This window comes from Pleurodeles waltl, chromosome 4_1 (assembly GCF_031143425.1).
Source record: "Pleurodeles waltl isolate 20211129_DDA chromosome 4_1, aPleWal1.hap1.20221129, whole genome shotgun sequence".
Taxonomy (NCBI): Eukaryota; Metazoa; Chordata; class Amphibia; order Caudata; family Salamandridae; genus Pleurodeles; species Pleurodeles waltl.
Genome location: NC_090442.1, coordinates 22,653,375 through 22,671,006, shown reverse-complemented (window position 1 = coordinate 22,671,006; position 17,632 = coordinate 22,653,375). Strand labels below are relative to the sequence as shown.

Sequence of the window (17,632 nt, the reverse complement as noted above, 5' to 3'; positions counted from 1 at the left end):
CAGAACAAAGAACTTCCTCTGAGAGAGGGTGTGACACCCTCTCCCTTTGGAAAATGGTGTGAAGGCAGGGGAGGAGTAGCCTCCCCCAGCCTCTGGAAATGCTTTGTTGGGCACAGATGTGCCCAATTCTGCATAAGCCAGTCTACACCGGTTCAGGGACCCCTTAGCCCCTGCTCTGGCGCAAAACTGGACAAAGGAAAGGGGAGTGACCACTCCCCTGACCTGCACCTCCCCTGGGAGATGTCCAGAGCTCCTCCAGTGTGCTCCAGACCTCTGCCATCTTGGAAACAGAGGTGCTGCTGGCACACTGGACTGCTCTGAGTGGCCAGTGCCACCAGGTGACGTCAGAGACTCCTTGTGATAGGCTCCTTCAGGTGTTGCTAGCCTATCCTCTCTCCTAGGTAGCCAAACCCTCTTTTCTGGCTATTTAGGGTCTCTGTCTCTGGGGAAACTTCAGATAACGAATGCAAGAGCTCATCCGAGTTCCTCTGCATCTCTCTCTTCACCTTCTGATAAGGAAACGACTGCTGACCGCGCTGGAAGCCTGCAAACCTGCAACATAGTAGCAAAGACGACTACTGCAACTCTGTAACGCTGATCCTGCCGCCTTCTCGACTGTTTTCCTGCTTGTGCATGCTGTGGGGGTAGTCTGCCTCCTCTCTGCACCAGAAGCTCTGAAGAAATCTCCAGTGGGTCGACGGAATCTTCCCCCTGCAACCGCAGGCACCAAAAAGCTGCATTACCGGTCCCTTGGGTCTCCTCTCAGCACGACGAGCGAGGTCCCTCGAATCCAGCGACTCTGTCCAAGTGACCCCCACAGTCCAGTGACTCTTCAGCCCAAGTTTGGTGGAGGTAAGTCCTTGCCTCACCTCGCTGGGCTGCATTGCTGGGAACCGCGACTTCGCAGCTACTCCGGCCCCTGTGCACTTCCGGCGGAAATCCTTTGTGCACAGCCAAGCCTGGGTCCATGGCACTCTAACCTGCATTGCACGACTTTCTAAGTTGGTCTCCGGCGACGTGGGACTCCTTTGTGCAACTTCGGCGAGCACCGTTTCACGCATCCTCGTAGTGCCTGTTTCTGGCACTTCTCCGGGTGCTACCTGCTTCAGTGAGGGCTCTTTGTCTTGCTCGATGTCCCCTCTCTCTACAGGTCCAATTTGCGACCTCCTGGTCCCTCCTGGGCCCCAGCAGCGTCCAAAAACGCCAAACGCACGATTTGCGCCTAGCAAGGCTTGTTGGCGTCTTTTCGGCGGAAAAACACTTCTGCACGACTCTCCAAAGCGAGAGGGATCCGTCCACCAAAGGGGAAGTCTCTAGCCCTTTTCGTTCTTGCAGAAACCTCAGCTTCTTCTGTCCAGTCGAAGCTTCTTTGCACCCGCAGCTGGCATTTCCTGGGCATCTGCCCATCTCCGACTTGCTTGTGACTTTTGGACTTGGTCCCCTTGTTCCACAGGTACCCTAGATTGGAAATCCACAGTTGTTGCATTGCTGGTTTGTGTCTTTCCTGCATTATTCCTCTAACACGACTACTTTGTCCTTAGGGGAACTTTAGTGCACTTTGCACTCACTTTTCAGGGTCTTGGGGAGGGTTATTTTTCTAACTCTCACTATTTTCTAATAGTCCCAGCGACCCTCTACAAGGTCACATAGGTTTGGGGTCCATTCGTGGTTCGCATTCCACTTTTGGAGTATATGGTTTGTGTTGCCCCTATCCCTATGTTTCCCCATTGCATCCTATTGTAACTATACATTGTTTGCACTGTTTTCTAAGACTATACTGCATATTTTTGCTATTGTGTATATATATCTTGTGTATATTTCCTATCCTCTCACTGAGGGTACACTCTAAGATACTTTGGCATATTGTCATAAAAATAAAGTACCTTTATTTTTAGTATAACTGTGTATTGTGTTTTCTTATGATATTGTGCATATGACACTAAGTGGTACTGTAGTAGCTTCACACGTCTCCTAGTTCAGCCTAAGCTGCTCTGCTAAGCTACCATTATCTATCAGCCTAAGCTGCTAGACACCCTATACACTAATAAGGGATAACTGGGCCTGGTGCAAGGTGCAAGTACCCCTTGGTACTAACTACAAGCCAGCCCAGCCTCCTACACTAAAAATAAAGGTACTTTATTGTTATGACAATATGCCAAAGTATCTTAGAGTGTACCCTCAGTGAGAGGATGGGAAATATACACAAGATATATATACACAATAGCAAAAATATGCAGTATAGTCTTAGAAAACAGTGCAAACAATGTATGGTTACAATAGGATGCAATGGGGAAACATAGGGATAGGGGCAACACAAACCATATACTCCAAAAGTGGAATGCGAACCACGAATGGACCCCAAACCTATGTGACCTTGTAGAGGGTCGCTGGGACTATTAGAAAATAGTGAGAGTTAGAAAAATAACCCTCCCCAAGACCCTGAAAAGTGAGTGCAAAGTGCACTAAAGTTCCCCTAAGGACAAAGAAGTCGTGTTAGAGGAATAATGCAGGAAAGACACAAACCAGCAATGCAACAACTGTGGATTTCCAATCTAGGGTACCTGTGGAACAAGGGGACCAAGTCCAAAAGTCACAAGCAAGTCGGAGATGGGCAGATGCCCAGGAAATGCCAGCTGCGGGTGCAAAGAAGCTTCGACTGGACAGAAGAAGCTGAGGTTTCTGCAGGAACGAAAAGGGCTAGAGACTTCCCCTTTGGTGGACGGATCCCTCTCGCCGTGGAGAGTCGTGCAGAAGTGTTTTCCCGCCGAAAGGACGCTAACAAGCCTTGCTAGCTGCAAATCGTGCGGTTAGCGTTTTTGGACGCTGCTGGGGCCCAGGAGGGACCAGGAGGTCGCAAATTTGACCTGAAGAGAGAGGGGATGTCGAGCAAGACAAAGAGCCCTCACTGAAGCAGGTAGCACCCAGAGAAGTGCCAAAAACAGGCACTATGAGGATGCGTGAAACAGTGCTCGCCGAAGTTGCACAAAGGAGTCGCCGGAGACCAACTTAGAAAGTCGTGCAATGCAGGTTAGAGTGCCGTGGACCCAGGCTTGGCTGTGCACAAAGGATTTCCGCCGGAAGTGCACAGGGGCCGGAGTAGCTGCAAAGTCGCGGTTCCCAGCAATGCAGCCCAGCGAGGTGAGGCAAGGACTTACCTCCACCAAACTTGGGCTGAAGAGTCCCAGGACTGTGGGGGTCACTTGGACAGAGTCTCTGGATTCGAGGGACCTCGCTCGTCGTGCTGAGAGGAGACCCAAGGGACCGGTAATGCAGCTTTTTGGTGCCTGCGGTTGCAGGGGGAAGATTCCGTCGACCCACGGGAGATTTCTTCGGAGCTTCTGGTGCAGAGAGGAGGCAGGCTACCCCCACAGCATGCACAAGCAGGAAAACACTCGAGAAGGCGGCAGGATCAGCGTTACAGAGTTGCAGTAGTCATCTTTGCTACTATGTTGCAGGTTTGCAGGCTTCCAGCGCGGTCAGCAGTCGATTCCTTATCAGAAGGTGAAGATGGAGATGCAGAGGAACTCGGATGAGCTCTTGCATTCGTTATCTAAAGTTTCCCCAGAGACAGAGACCCTAAATAGCCAGAAAAGAGGGTTTGGCTACCTAGGAGAGAGGATAGGCTACTAACACCTGAAGGAGCCTATCAGCAGGAGTCTCTGACGTCACCTGGTGGCACTGGCCACTCAGAGCAGTCCAGTGTGCCAGCAGCACCTCTGTTTCCAAGATGGCAGAGGTCTGGAGCACACTGGAGGAGCTCTGGACACCTCCCAGGGGAGGTGCAGGTCAGGGGAGTGGTCACTCCCCTTTCCTTTGTCCAGTTTCGCGCCAGAGCAGGGGCTAAGGGGTCCCTGAACCGGTGTAGACTGGCTTATGCAGAATTGGGCACATCTGTGCCCAAGAAAGCATTTCCAGAGGCTGGGGGAGGCTACTCCTCCCCTGCCTTCACAACATTTTCCAAAGGGAGAGGGTGTCACACCCTCTCTCAGAGGAAGTTCTTTGTTCTGCCATCCTGGGCCAGGCCTGGCTGGACCCCAGGAGGGCAGATGCCTGTCTGAGGGGTTGGCAGCAGCAGCAGCTGCAGTGAAACCCCAGGAAGGGCAGTTTGGCAGTACCAGGGTCTGTGCTACAGACCACTGGGACCATGGGATTGTGCCAACTATGCCAGGATGGCATAGAGGGGGCAATTCCATGATCATAGACATGTTACATGGCCATATTCGGAGTTACCATTGTGAAGCTACATATAGGTAGTGACCTATATGTAGTGCACGCGTGTAATGGTGTCCCCGCACTCACAAAGTTCAGGGAATTGGCTCTGAACAATGTGGGGGCACCTTGGCTAGTGCCAGGGTGCCCTTACACTAAGTAACTTTGCACCTAACCTTTACCAGGTAAAGGTTAGACATATAGGTGACTTATAAGTTACTTAAGTGCAGTGTAAAATTGCTGTGAAATAACGTGGACGTTATTTCACTCAGGCTGCAGTGGCAGGCCTGTGTAAGAATTGTCAGAGCTCCCTATGGGTGGCAAAAGAAATGCTGCAGCCCATAGGGATCTCCTGGAACCCCAATACCCTGGGTACCTCAGTACCATATACTAGGGAATTATAAGGGTGTTCCAGTAAGCCAATGTAAATTGGTAAAAATGGTCACTAGCCTGTTAGTGACAATTTGGAAAGAAATGAGAGAGCATAACCACTGAGGTTCTGATTAGCAGAGCCTCAGTGAGACAGTTAGTCACTACACAGGTAACACATTCAGGCACACTTATGAGCACTGGGGCCCTGGGTTACCAGGGTCCCAGTGACACATACAACTAAAACAACATATATACAGTGAAAAATGGGGGTAACATGCCAGGCAAGATGGTACTTTCCTACATGCACTTCCGGCGGAAATCCTTTGTGCACAGCCAAGCCTGGGTCCACGGCACTCTAACCTGCATTGCACGACTTTCTAAGTTGGTTTCCGGCGACGTGGGACTCCTTTGTGCAACTTCTGGTGAGCACCGTTTCACGCATCCTTGTAGTGCCTGTTTATGGCACTTCTCCGGGTGCTACCTGCTGCTGAGAGGGCTCCTTGTCTTGCTCGACGTCCCCTCTGTCTCCTGTCGTAATTTGCGACATCCTGGTCCCTCTTGGGCCACAGCAGCGTCCAAAAAGACTAACCGCACGATTTGCAGCTAGCAAGGCTTGTTGGCGGTCTTTCAGCGAGAAAACACTTCTGCACGACTCTCCACGGCGTGAGGGATCCGTTCTCCAAAGGGAAAGTCTCTAGCCCTTGTCGTTCCTGCAGAAACCTAAGCTTCTACTGTCCAGTAGCAGCTTCTTTGCACCCACAGCTGGCATTTCCTGGGCATCTGCCCATCGCCGACTTGCTTGTGACTTTTGGACTTGGTCCCCTTATCCACAGGTACCCTCGACTGGAAATACATCGTTGTTGCATTGCTGGTTTGTGTCGTTCCTGCAGAATTCCCCTATCACGACTTCTATGTCCTTTGGGGAACTGTAGTGCACTTTGCACTCACTTTTCAGGGTCTTGGGTTGGGCTATTTTTCTAACCCTCACTATTTTCTAATAGTCCCAGCGACCCTCTACAAGGTCACATAGGTTTGGGGTCCATTCGTGGTTCGCATTCCACTTTTGGAGTATATGGTTTGTGTTGCCCCTATCCCTATGTGTCCCCATTGCATCCTATTGTAACTATACATTGTTTGCACTGTTTTCTAAGACTATACTGCATATTTTTGGTATTGTGTATATATATCTTGTGTATATTTCCTATCCTCTCACTGAGGGTACACTCTGAGATACTTTGGCATATTGTCATAAAAATAAAGTACCTTTATTTTTAGTATAACTGTGTATTGTGTTTTCTTATGATATTGTGCATATGACACTAAGTGGCACTGTAGGAGCTTCACTCGTCTCCTAGTTCAGCCTAAGCTGCTCTGCTAAGCTACCATTATCTATCAGCCTATGCTGCTAGACACCCTATACACTAATAAGGGATAACTGGGCCTGGTGCAAGGTGCAAGTACCCCTTGGTACTCACTACAAGCCAGTCCAGCCTCCTACAATGAGGTACTATGGGTAGGCCCCTGAGGGCAGCAGCACCGATTGTGCCACCCTCTAGGGCCATGCATCCAGATGTACCCAGCACTGCCATCAAAGGCTGAAAGTCCTGGTGCAAACCTAAAACACAAACTCGACATAGCACACTGCCTGTGTGCCCTGTCCTCCATCAACTGCATTTACTATGGGTAAGTGTAGGAGCTGGCCTGGTTCGTAGTGGGTACCAAAGGTACTTACTCCTTATACCAGGTCCAGTTATCCCTTGTTAGTGAAATGTAGTCAGTTTCTAGAAGCCAGGCTCTCTAGGGGTAGTATAGGCGAGCATCCAAGGCCTAACTAGGAGTCATGTAAGCTCATGCAATACCACTGTAGACACACCGTATTTACACACATGAAAGAAAATACTCAGGCCCATATTTATACTTTTTTAGCGCCGCATTTGCGCCGCATTTTGACGCAAAAGTACTATACAATTGTAATTTGTAAGTTTACACCATTTTTGAGTAAAAAAAGCAGCAAAAATGCAGCCCTAAAAAAGTATAAATATGGGCCTCAGTGTTACAAAAATAAAGGTACTTTATTTTGGTGAAACAAATGCCAAAAATACCCTAGAGGCTATACTCCCTTAGGAGGTAAGGAATGTACACAAATTATATACACTAGAATGCAGAATTAGCTGTAAAAACTGTTAGAAAACAGTACACATAGTGAAAAACACAAGAGTTAGAAATGGGCCTAGGCGGAACGCAAACCATATACTAAAATAGTAGAATGCGAAAGTCGTTTTCCCACCCAGGCAAGTGTAGTGTGTAGAGGAGCGCTGCTGGGAGTGTAAGAAAACACCAAAGGTAAGTAATATAACCTACCCCAGAGCCCATGAAAGCAGGAGTAAATCACAGAAAGTTTCCTAGAACACACAAGAACACGTGATAAAAGATGTTGCAAGAACCAGAATATGGGAAAGTAGCCTCAGCATGGTTACCCCCATTTTTGGTCTGTTTGACAGTGTGTCTTGACTGTGTCACTGGGATCCTGCTAGACCCTCTTATATGTCCCTAGTACGTGGTACTCAGGTACCCCGGACATTGGGGTTCCAGGGGATCCCTATGGGCTGCAGCATTACTTTTGCCACCCATAGGGAGCCCATGCAAAGGCTCCTACAGGACTGCCATTGCAGCCTGTGTGAAATAGTGCATGCACTATTTCACAGCCATTTTCAATGCACCAGGTCACTTATAAGTCACATAAGTCACATATATGTCAGGCCTTCAGACGCTGAAGGCTGGGTGCAAAGTACCTGTGCGTGAGGTCACCCCTGCACTAGCAGAGGTGCCACCACGTCGTCCATGCTCATTTTCCCAGACTTTGTGAGGTCGGGGACGTCATTTTAAGTGTGCACTGGACATAGGTCAATACCTATGTACAGCTTCACAGTGGTAACTCAGAATATGGCCAAGTAAGGTGTTTACCAACTGGGAATTGTACCCCAATACTGATTGCAGTATTGGTTGCACAATTCCATGCGCTCAGGGTGCTCCACAGTACTGCCATACCAGCCTCCTGTGGTTGCCCCAGCTGCTGCCACCTCACAGACAGGCTTCTGCCCTCCTGGGGCCTGAGCAGCTCAATCCCAGGAAGGCAGAACAATGCGTTCCCTTTAGGAGCCGGGTGTTACACCCTCTCCCTTTGGAAATAGGTGTTACAGGCATAGGAGGAGTATCCTCCCAGAGCCTCTGGAAATGCTTTGAAGGGCACTGATGGTGCCCTTCTTGCATAATCCAGTCTACACCAGTTCAGGGACCCCCAGTCCCTGCTCTGGCGCGAAACTGGGCAAAGGAAAGGAGAGTGACCACTCCCCTGTCCATCACCACCCTAGAGTGTCCCTGGATTTTGCCATCTTGGATTCCAAGGTTACCCCACATAAACTTACCTGCACAGACCTTTTCCACGTGCAGTGGCTCGCAGTGGTCCTGCATCAGCTCCAGATACTTTTAACCGCTGCTCCTGGCAAAACCAGGAGCCGTCTGAACTTCTCCAGCTGGCACAGTGTGCCCACCAACAACCTCGACCAACCTGCAAAAGAAGAACTTGGTAAAGCAACTGTGATTTTATATGTATTTCTTAAAGGTGACTTTCCATTGATTCCCATGGTGCGTAATTACGCACTAAACTACTATTTTTTTTTAATCTTCAAAAATCCATATATCAAAAAGTACTTAACCAATTTTGAAAATCTTGGTCTTAAAAATTATATAAAACTCTGAAGTATTTTTATAAATTGGTCTCGAGTTATTCCTTTGAATGCTTGAGTTGCATGATTGATACTGTGAAAAAATGCTTTGCAGTTCTCCAAGATTAGCCTAACTGCTCGACCAAGCTACCATAAAAATTAGAGCATCAGGTGATCTAGTTTTTACATTTGTAAACCAGCATGTGGTTGCCGGACCCCCTGGACAGTGTGCCTAGCTTTGCACACTACATAGAGGGCCAGCCTCCTACACCCTTACTTTGGGTCAACATGTTATGTCTCTGTGTCTCTGGCCAGGTAAAAAGCTTCTCTTACTTTGAGTGGACATGTTATGTCTCTGTGTCTCTGGCCAGGAAAAAAGCTTCTCTTACTTTGAGTCGACATGTTATGTCTCTGTCACTGGCCAGGTAAAAAGCTTCTCTTACTTTGAGTCAACATGCTATGTCTCTGTGTCTCTCTCCAGGTAAAGATTGTTTTCTGCTCTGTTCCAACATGTTGTGGTGCATGACATCATGTCAGATGTGCCCAGTGCCTCTATGGCACGGCCTGGCCTTCATGTAGGTTTGGGTTCAGCCATGTTAGTGAGCATCACTGTGGGAGAGTAGATGCTGAAAGTGAGGGCGGTGGTTGTAGACACAGGGGTGAGGTAGACGTGGGTAGTGTTGGTAAATGTACCCTTCTTACTTTTACCGTGTGCAGCTCGTTCAACATATCTGTCTTGTACCAGTGGTGCAGCAGGGATGCCAAGAGCTCTAAACCAGATACAACTGGAGTGCAGTGGGCCCCTCACAGCCCTGGGGCCTTCACAGCCCAGGCCCCAGTGCCACTACACCTGCTGCACTCTTGGTAGGTACGCCCCGGCCTGACTCCCCTTCCACCTCACAGTCTCACATGTAAGTATGTTCCTAACATGTCACGTTATATTGTACTAGGCTGTTTCAGCTCACACCCCTCACAGCCCTGTACCCCAGTGCCACTACAACTGCTGCACGCTTGGTGGGTACGCCCCTGCCTCCCACCCCTCCCACCTCCCACTCTCACATGTAAGTATGTTCCTAACATGTCATGTTATATTGTACTAGGCTGTTTGAGCTCACACCCCTTACAGCCCTGGGCCCCAGTGCCACTACACCTGCTGCACGCTTAGTAGGTACGCCCTGGCCTGACTCCCCTTCCACCTCACAGTCTCACATGTAAGTATGTTCCTAACATGTCACGTTATATTGTACTAGGCTGTTTCAGCTCACACCCCTCACAGCCCTGTACCCCAGTGCCACTACACTTGCTGCACGCTTGGTGGGTACGCCCCTGCCTCACACCCCTCCCACCTCCCACTCTCACATGTAAGTATGTTCCTAACATGTCACGTTATATTGTACTAGGCTGTTTCAGCTCACACCCCTCACAGCCCTGTACCCCAGTGCCACTACACCTGCTGCATGCTTGGTGGGTATGCCCCTGCCTCACACCCCTCCCACTCTCACATGTAAGTATGTTCCTAACACGTCATGTTGTATTGTACTAGGCTGTCTGAGCTCACACCCCTCACAGTCCTGTGGGCCCCAGTGCCACTACACCTGCTGCACGCTTGGTGGGTACGCCCCTGCCTCCCACCCCTCCCACTCTCACATGTAAGTATGTTCCTAACACGTCATGTTGTATTGTACTAGGCTGTCTGAGCTCACACCCCTCACAGTCCTGTGGGCCCCAGTGCCACTACACTTGCTGCACGCTTGGTGGGTACGCCCCTGCCTCACACCCCTCCCACCTCCCACTCTCACATGTAAGTATGTTCCTAACATGTCACGTTATATTGTACTAGGCTGTTTCAGCTCACACCCCTCACAGCCCTGTACCCCAGTGCCACTACACCTGCTGCACGCTTGGTGGGTACGCCCCTGCCTCCCACCCCTCCCACTCTCACATGTAAGTATGTTCCTAACATGTCATGTTGTATTGTACTAGGCTGTTTGAGCTCACACCCCTCACAGTCCTCCGTGACCTGGTCTGTGATACCTCCACACTGCCGATGCTCTTGTGTTACTGTGCACAGCACTTCTGTCTACAGCTGTGAAAAGAAACACAAACACAAAGAGGGTTGAGTGTCAGAGAATCATCAACAAAATGAATGTCTGACTCTAATATTGTGACTTAAATGTCATTTACAAAACAGCTCTCTCTTTGGTGGTTGATTTTCTATAAACTCCAAAGGGACGATGATGGACATTTATGACACAATGGCCCAGATTTAAGAAAAGTGCCGCTTCATTACATGATTCATTACATGATTCATTCATTATATGATTTACTCATTACGTTATTTTTTCATTAAATGATTCATTCATTACATGATTCGTTATTACATCATTCATTCATTACATGATTTCTTCATTACATGAAGCGCCTCTTTTCTTGCACCCCATTGCGCCCCCCCTAACACCACCATGTGTGCTCCGTGTCAATGATTCAGCGCCCTATGGCTCACGTTAGGATCAATAGTGTCACAATTTCTGACGCTGTTTTGATACTTTGCAGGACTAACACCAAAAATGTTGGTGCTAATCCTGTAAAGTACACAGAGGCCCATTATAAACAAAGGTGCGCCTCACTTTAACGCCTGCACTGAGCAGCCGTTAAAAATGCTGTGACGCAAAGGTTTACAAAGTGGCACAATGAGTGCATTGCACCACTGTAAATTTGGCGCTGTGTTTTTGCCAACCTAACGCCACATTAGTGGAAAAAAATGGCGCTAATGTGCCCCTAGGTGGCACTAGGCCCTTCTTAAATTTGGCCAATATTTTTCTCAGACAATATATCAGATTGATCTGAACTCCTCTTTTTCTCCTCTCTCTTTTCCTGTAACTGTTTCTCTCCCTCTTTGTCTTCCGCTTCCTCTTCCTCCTTTCCTCTAACTCTCTGTACCCGTCTCTCCCTCCTCCCTCCATCTCTCTGTACCTGTCTCTACCTCTATCTCTCTGTACCTGTCTCTCCCTCCTCCCTCCATCTCTCTGTACCCGTCTCTCTCTCCTCCCTCCATCTCTCTGTACCCGTCTCTCTCTCCTCCCTCTATCTCTCTGTTCCTGTCTCTCCCTCCCCTCTCTATCTCTCTGTTCCTGTCTCTCCCTCCTCCCTCCATCTCTCTGTAACTGTCTCTCCCTCTCTCTCTCTCTACCTGTCTCTCCCTCCTCTCTCTATCTCTCTGTACCTGTCTCTCCCTCCCTCCATCTCTCTGTACCTGTCTCTCCCCTCCTCCCTCCATCTCTCTGTACCCATCTCTCTCTCTTCCCTTCCTCTATCTCTCTGTACCCGTCTCTCCCTCCTCCCTCCATCTCTCTGTACCCGTCTCTCCCCTCCTCCCTCCATCTCTCTGTACCCGTCTCTCTCTCTTCCCTTCCTCTATCTCTCTGTACCCGTCTCTCCCTCCTCCCTCCATCTCTCTGTACCCGTCTCTCCCTCCTCCCTCCATCTCTGTACCTCCCTCTTCCTCCTCCCTCCATCTCTCTGTACCTGTCTCTCCCTCCTCCCGCCATCTCTCTGTACCTGTCTCTACCTCTCTCTATCTCTCTGTACCTGTCTCTCCCTCCTCCCTCCATCTCTCTGTACATGTCTATCTCCTCTCTATCTCTCTGTACCTGTCTCTCCCTCCTCCCTCCATTTCCTTGTACCTGTCTCTACCTCTCTCTATCTCTCTGTACCTGTCTCTTCCGCCTCCTTCTATCTCTCTGTACCTGTCTCTCCTTCTATCTCTTTGTACCTGTCTCTCCCTCCTCCCTCCATCTTTTTGTACCTGTCTCTCCCTCCTCCCTCTCTCTCTCTGTACATGTCTCTCCCTCATCTCTCTCTCGCTCTACTTGTCTCTCCCTCCTCCCTCCATCTCTCTGTACCTGTCTCTCCCTCTGTCTCTCTGTACCTGTCTCTCCCTCCTACCTCTCTCTCTCTGTACATGTCTCTCCCTCCCTTCATCTCTCTGTACATGTCTCTCCCTCCTCCCTCTCTCTCTCTGTACATGTCTCTCCCTCCCTCCATCTCTCTGTACTTTCCTCTCCCTCCATCTCTCTGTACCTGTCTCTCCCTCCTCTCTCCATCTCTCTGTACCTGTCTCTCCCTCCTCCCTCCCTCTCTCTGTACCTGTCTCTCCCTCCTCACTCCATCTCTCTGTACCTGTCTCTCCCTCCCTCTATCTCTCCTTACTTGTCTCTCCTCTCTTAATCTCCCTGTACCTATCTCTCCCTCCTCCCTCCATCTCCCTATACCTGTCTCTCCCTCCCTCTATCTTTCTGTACCTGTCTCTCCCTCCTCCCTCCATCTCTCTGTACCTGTCTCTGTCTCCCTCTATCTCTCTGTACCTGTCTCTCCCTCCCTCCATCTCTCTGTACCTGTCTCTCCCTCCTCCCTCAATCTCTCTGTACCAGTCTCTCCCTCCTCTGTACCAGTTTCCCAGTGCAACCTTCATGACAGACAAGGAAGTCTCCCTGGACAGAGCTGCCCCTGGGTGAGAGATGAGCCTGGAACAGAAGATTCCTCTTCATGGAGAGATTTACAGCCTCATCTGAGAGAGACTCTGTGTCTGCACAAAGGTGGGAATATTTTACTTTTTAGCTTTCCACACCCACATTTGATTTATAAATAAAACAAATATTGTTTCAGAAATATACATAACTTACACAGAACAATATTTGATTTGAATGTGCTTTTTTGAAGGTTAGTGCCTTTCATATATTTTTTAAACATCTTTCCTTTTGGACAGTCTAAAATAAGAATTCTGAAAATAAGGTTGAAAAGCACCTACGCCTTTTGTGAATATGCACAACAGTGATGGATGGATGCTTGAATTAATGTCAGCCACTGGTAATCACTCGGGCCGCATCGCAATCCATTGTAATCCTGCACACGAGGACACCTCAGTTTGGACCAGCCATATGCAAATCAGTCTTGGCCCTGCTCCAATAGGAACAGTCCAGCCCGGCCAGGTCCTCCCTGAACCAGAACACAAGTAACCCAGGACCGGTTTCACCCTAGTTATGAGCTCATCAGCCGGTTACAGCTCGGTTCCAGTGTCCGTTTGTGAAAACAGCCACTTATGAGTTCAAGAAGACCATGAAAGAAGGAGGAAGGATCAGGGGAGGGACTGAGAGAGGCAGTGGAGAGAGTGGGTGGATTTACCCGGTGCTTTGACTCCAGTTGGTCAGTTAGATTCAGCAAATCATACATGTTTGGTGTTTGGGTTTGGAGAAGAAGAAAGGACTAGTCAAAAAGACAGAGAGAGAGGGAGGGAGAGAGAAATGGAGGAACACTGCCCCCAGCACTGAAACATATGTTTGTACATGTGTGTACATACACATATACACACAAACACACATACATACACACACACACACACACACACACTTACACAAAGAAATGCATACAGCCATGCAAACACAGGGATACACATACACACAAACACAACAGGCATACTCCAAAGACACCCAATGAGAGGCTACGAATAAAGCCAGGGTGGGTATATAAATAACACCCAATGAGAGGCCACGTATGAGGCCTGGGAGGTTGTATAAGTAACACCCAATAAGAGCCCATGTATGAGGCTGGGTGGGTATAGAAATAACATCCAATGAGAGGCAACATATGAGGCCTGGGTTGGTATATATATAACACCCAATGAGAGGCCACATATGAGGCCTGGGTTGGTATATAAGTAACACCCAATGAGAGCCCGTGTATGAGGCTGGGTGGGTATAGAAATAACATCCAATGAGAGGCAACATATGAGGCCTGGGTTGGTATGTAAATAACACCCAATGAGAGGCCATGTATGAGGCCCAGGTGGGTATATGAATAATACTCAATGAGAGACCACGTATATATATATATATATATATATATTATATTATATTATATTATATATATATATATATTATTTATTTTATTTTATATATATATATATATCTAGGAGGCTGGCGGTACTTTCCTACAATATATACCAACCAATGAGAGGCCCTGTATGAGGCCTAGGTGGGTATTTAAATAATATCCAATGAGGGGCCATGTATGAGACCTGGCTGGGTACATATATAACACCCAATGAGAGACAATGTATGAGGCCCAGGTGGGTATATAAGTAACACCCAATGAGAGGCCATGTGTCAGGCCTGGGTGGGTATTTATATAACACCCAATGAGAGCCCACGTATGAGGCCCAGGTGGGTACATTTATAACACCTGTTGAGAGACCACGTATGAGGCCCGGGTGGATATATAAATAACACCCAATGAAAGGCCACGTATGAGGCCCGGGTGGGTATATAAATAACACCCAATGAGAGGCCACGTATCAGGCCTGGGTGGGTATTTATATAACACCCAATGAGAGGCCACGTATGAGGCCCAGTTGGATACATTTATAACACCAGTTGAGAGACCACATATGAGGTCCGGGTGGATATATAAATAACACTGAATGAGAGGCCACGTATGAGGCCCGGATGGGTATATAAATAACACCCAATGAAATGCCATGTATGAGGCCCGGGTGGGTATATAAATAATACTCGATGAGAGGCCACGTATGAGGCCTGGGTGGGTATATAAATAACACCCAATGAGAGGCCATGTATGAGGCCCGGGTGGGTATATATATAATTTGCAATGAGAGGCCGCGTATGAGGCCCGGGTGGGTATAGAAATAACACCGAATGAGAGGCCACGTATGAGGCCCGGGTGGGTATATATATAACACCCAATGAGAGGCCACGTATGAGGCCCGGGTGGATATATAAATAACACCCAATGAGAGGCCACGTATGAGGCCCGGATGGGTATATAAATGTGCAGCAGTCTTACCTGCTACTCCTGCCCCTCCCTCACGGCTGCACTCCCTCTTAATCACTCATCCCTACTGAGGCCTCTGCGCACAGTCCTGTTTCTGTGCTTCTGACACATGGGCTTCCCTTTAGCCCAAGAGACAAAGAGATTTGGGTTGCGGCTCTTTGTATTCTCAAGGGAGGCATATCTCTACACCAATAACACATTTATCAAAAGCTCATGCGGCACAGCGGGTCACCTTGCTGCACTGCGCTGCGGGATAGTGAAAGGGTAGGATTGTACCGTATTCAACAATATATGGCGCATTCCTGTCTTTCCCTGCGCTGGCGCACAATCTGCTGCCCAGCGCCAACATAGGTACCCCTGCTCAATGGTGCAAGTGTGCCTGCGTTATTTTTGTGCAGGAAGGATTGTTTCCTGCACAAAAACAATCTCCTGAGGCATTTTCCTCTTTCTATGCGTGCTGCAAAATGCATCACACATAGAAAGAGGAAAAACAAGGAGAAAAAAGATATCTCTCCTCGTTACTCCCCTTCCTCCCAGGGAGTCACAGCATTTTGACACATTCCCAGGTCTACCAGTAATGGTAAATCTAGAAATGCGCCAAAATTCATTTGTGGATGCGTGGGAACTCCAACGCTCCACCCATGGAACGCCTTCCTGGAGCAGAGCAACGCAATGCAGCAATGTACGCTGTGTTGCATTACTCTAGATTTATCAAGCCCCTCAGGTGGCCTTGTGAGCCTTGATAAATCTAGCTTAAGAGTTGCATTGCTCTTGTGCCCCGTTGTGTGGTGCAAAGGTGACACAACTACTTGATAAATCTGGCCCCATGTTCCTGGACAGGAGGAGGTGTGTGTTAAAATGTTAATTTAATGCTTACATGTATTTTAATTTCTTTTCCAAATTGAATTGTGTGTCAGTGTGTGTGTGTGTGTGTGTGTGTGTGTGTGTGTGTGTGAGAGATTGTGTGTGTATGTGTGTGTGCGTGTGTGTTTGTGAGATTGTGTGTGTTTGTGCGTGAGATGAGATTGCAGGGCAGATAATGGTTGCTTTTTGGCCTATTGTACCAAGCTGAAGTCTGAAACACTATCCAGATTCAGAGTTATAAACTCTATCATATCTTCCTCCATATTTTATACAAAGGTTTTATCAGGAAATAGTCCGTTCTGGACAAGATTTAGTTTAGGGCGGAGCAGTGGGTGCATTCAAGTGCTTATGGATTTAAAGGTCTCCATACACATGTATATCCAGTGATGTGACACCAGGTACTCTGTGGTGCAGACTGGGCATGAGGTTACCACCACAGCTATTTATGATGGATGACAGTGTTATAGCGCCACATGTGTGGTAAGCATTGGCTATCGTGCATGATGGACGCGGATGTGCTCCAGTCTTCTTGCTGCACACTTGGTGCTCCGCCTTGGCATGTCGGTCATTCATAGAGAAGGGTGTGAGGACGATCGGTCACGTGAGTTAGTGCCCTGCCTGGTTTGTGTGATGGGGATGATGTATCTTCATAGTGTCACCTTTATGTGAAACATTGTGTACGGCCTGCGTGGATTGGGGACCACTGATGCTGTTTTGCTGTGCACTTGGTGCTCCACCTCGGCATGTCGGTCATTCATAGAGAAGGGTGTGAGGATGATCGGTCATGTTAGTTAGTGCCCTGCCTGGTTTGTGTGATGGGGATGATGTATATTCATAGTGTCACCTTTATGTGAAACATTGTGTACAGTGTGAGTGGATAGGGGACCACTGATGCTGTTTTTCTGCGCACTTGATGCTCCGCCTCGGCATGTTGGTCATTCATAGAGAAGGGTGTGAGGACGGTCGGTCATGTTAGTTAGTGCTCTGCCTGGTTTGTGTGATGGGGGTGATGTATCTTCATAGTGTCATCTTTATGTGAAACATTGTGTACGTTATGCATGGATTGGGGACCACTGATGCTGTTTTGCTGCGCACTTGGTGGTCCGCCTCGGCATGTCGGTCATTCATAGAGAAGGGTGTGAGGACAATCGGTCACTTGAGTTAGTGTCCTGCCTGGTTTGTGTGATGGGGATGATGTATCTTCATAGTGTCACCTTTATGTGAAACATTGTGTACGGCGTGCATGGATTGGGGACCACTGATGCTGTTTTGCTGCGCGATTGGTGGTCCGCCTCGGCATGTTGGTCATTCATAGAGAAGGGTGTGAGGACGATCGGTCACGTGAGTTAGTGCCCTGCCTGGTTTGTGTGATGGGGATGATGTATCTTCATAGTGTCACCTTTATGTGAAACATTGTGTACGGCGTGCATGGATTGGGGACCACTGATGCTGTTTTGCTGCGCACTTGGTGGTCCGCCTCGGCATGTCGGTCATTCATAGAGAAGGGTGTGAGGACGATCGGTCACGTGAGTTAGTGCCCTGCCTGGATTGTGTGATGGGGATGATGTATCTTCATAGTGTCACCTTTATGTGAAACATTATGTACGGCGTGTGTG

The 17,632-nt window shown here is 48.5% G+C and overlaps 1 protein-coding gene across 3 annotated transcripts in view; it reads left to right on the top strand.

Annotated features, from left to right (window-relative positions):
• The window catches only part of LOC138288415 (butyrophilin subfamily 2 member A2-like), a 163,877-nt gene that overhangs the window by 51,007 nt on the left and 95,238 nt on the right, over nucleotides 1–17,632 (top strand). For all 3 annotated transcript variants that reach the window (XM_069229975.1, XM_069229974.1, XM_069229976.1), the window contains one exon: nucleotides 12,737–12,901. In XM_069229975.1, coding sequence (XP_069086076.1) covers nucleotides 12,737–12,901 — 165 coding nt within the window. The remainder of the gene's footprint in view (nucleotides 1–12,736; nucleotides 12,902–17,632) is intronic.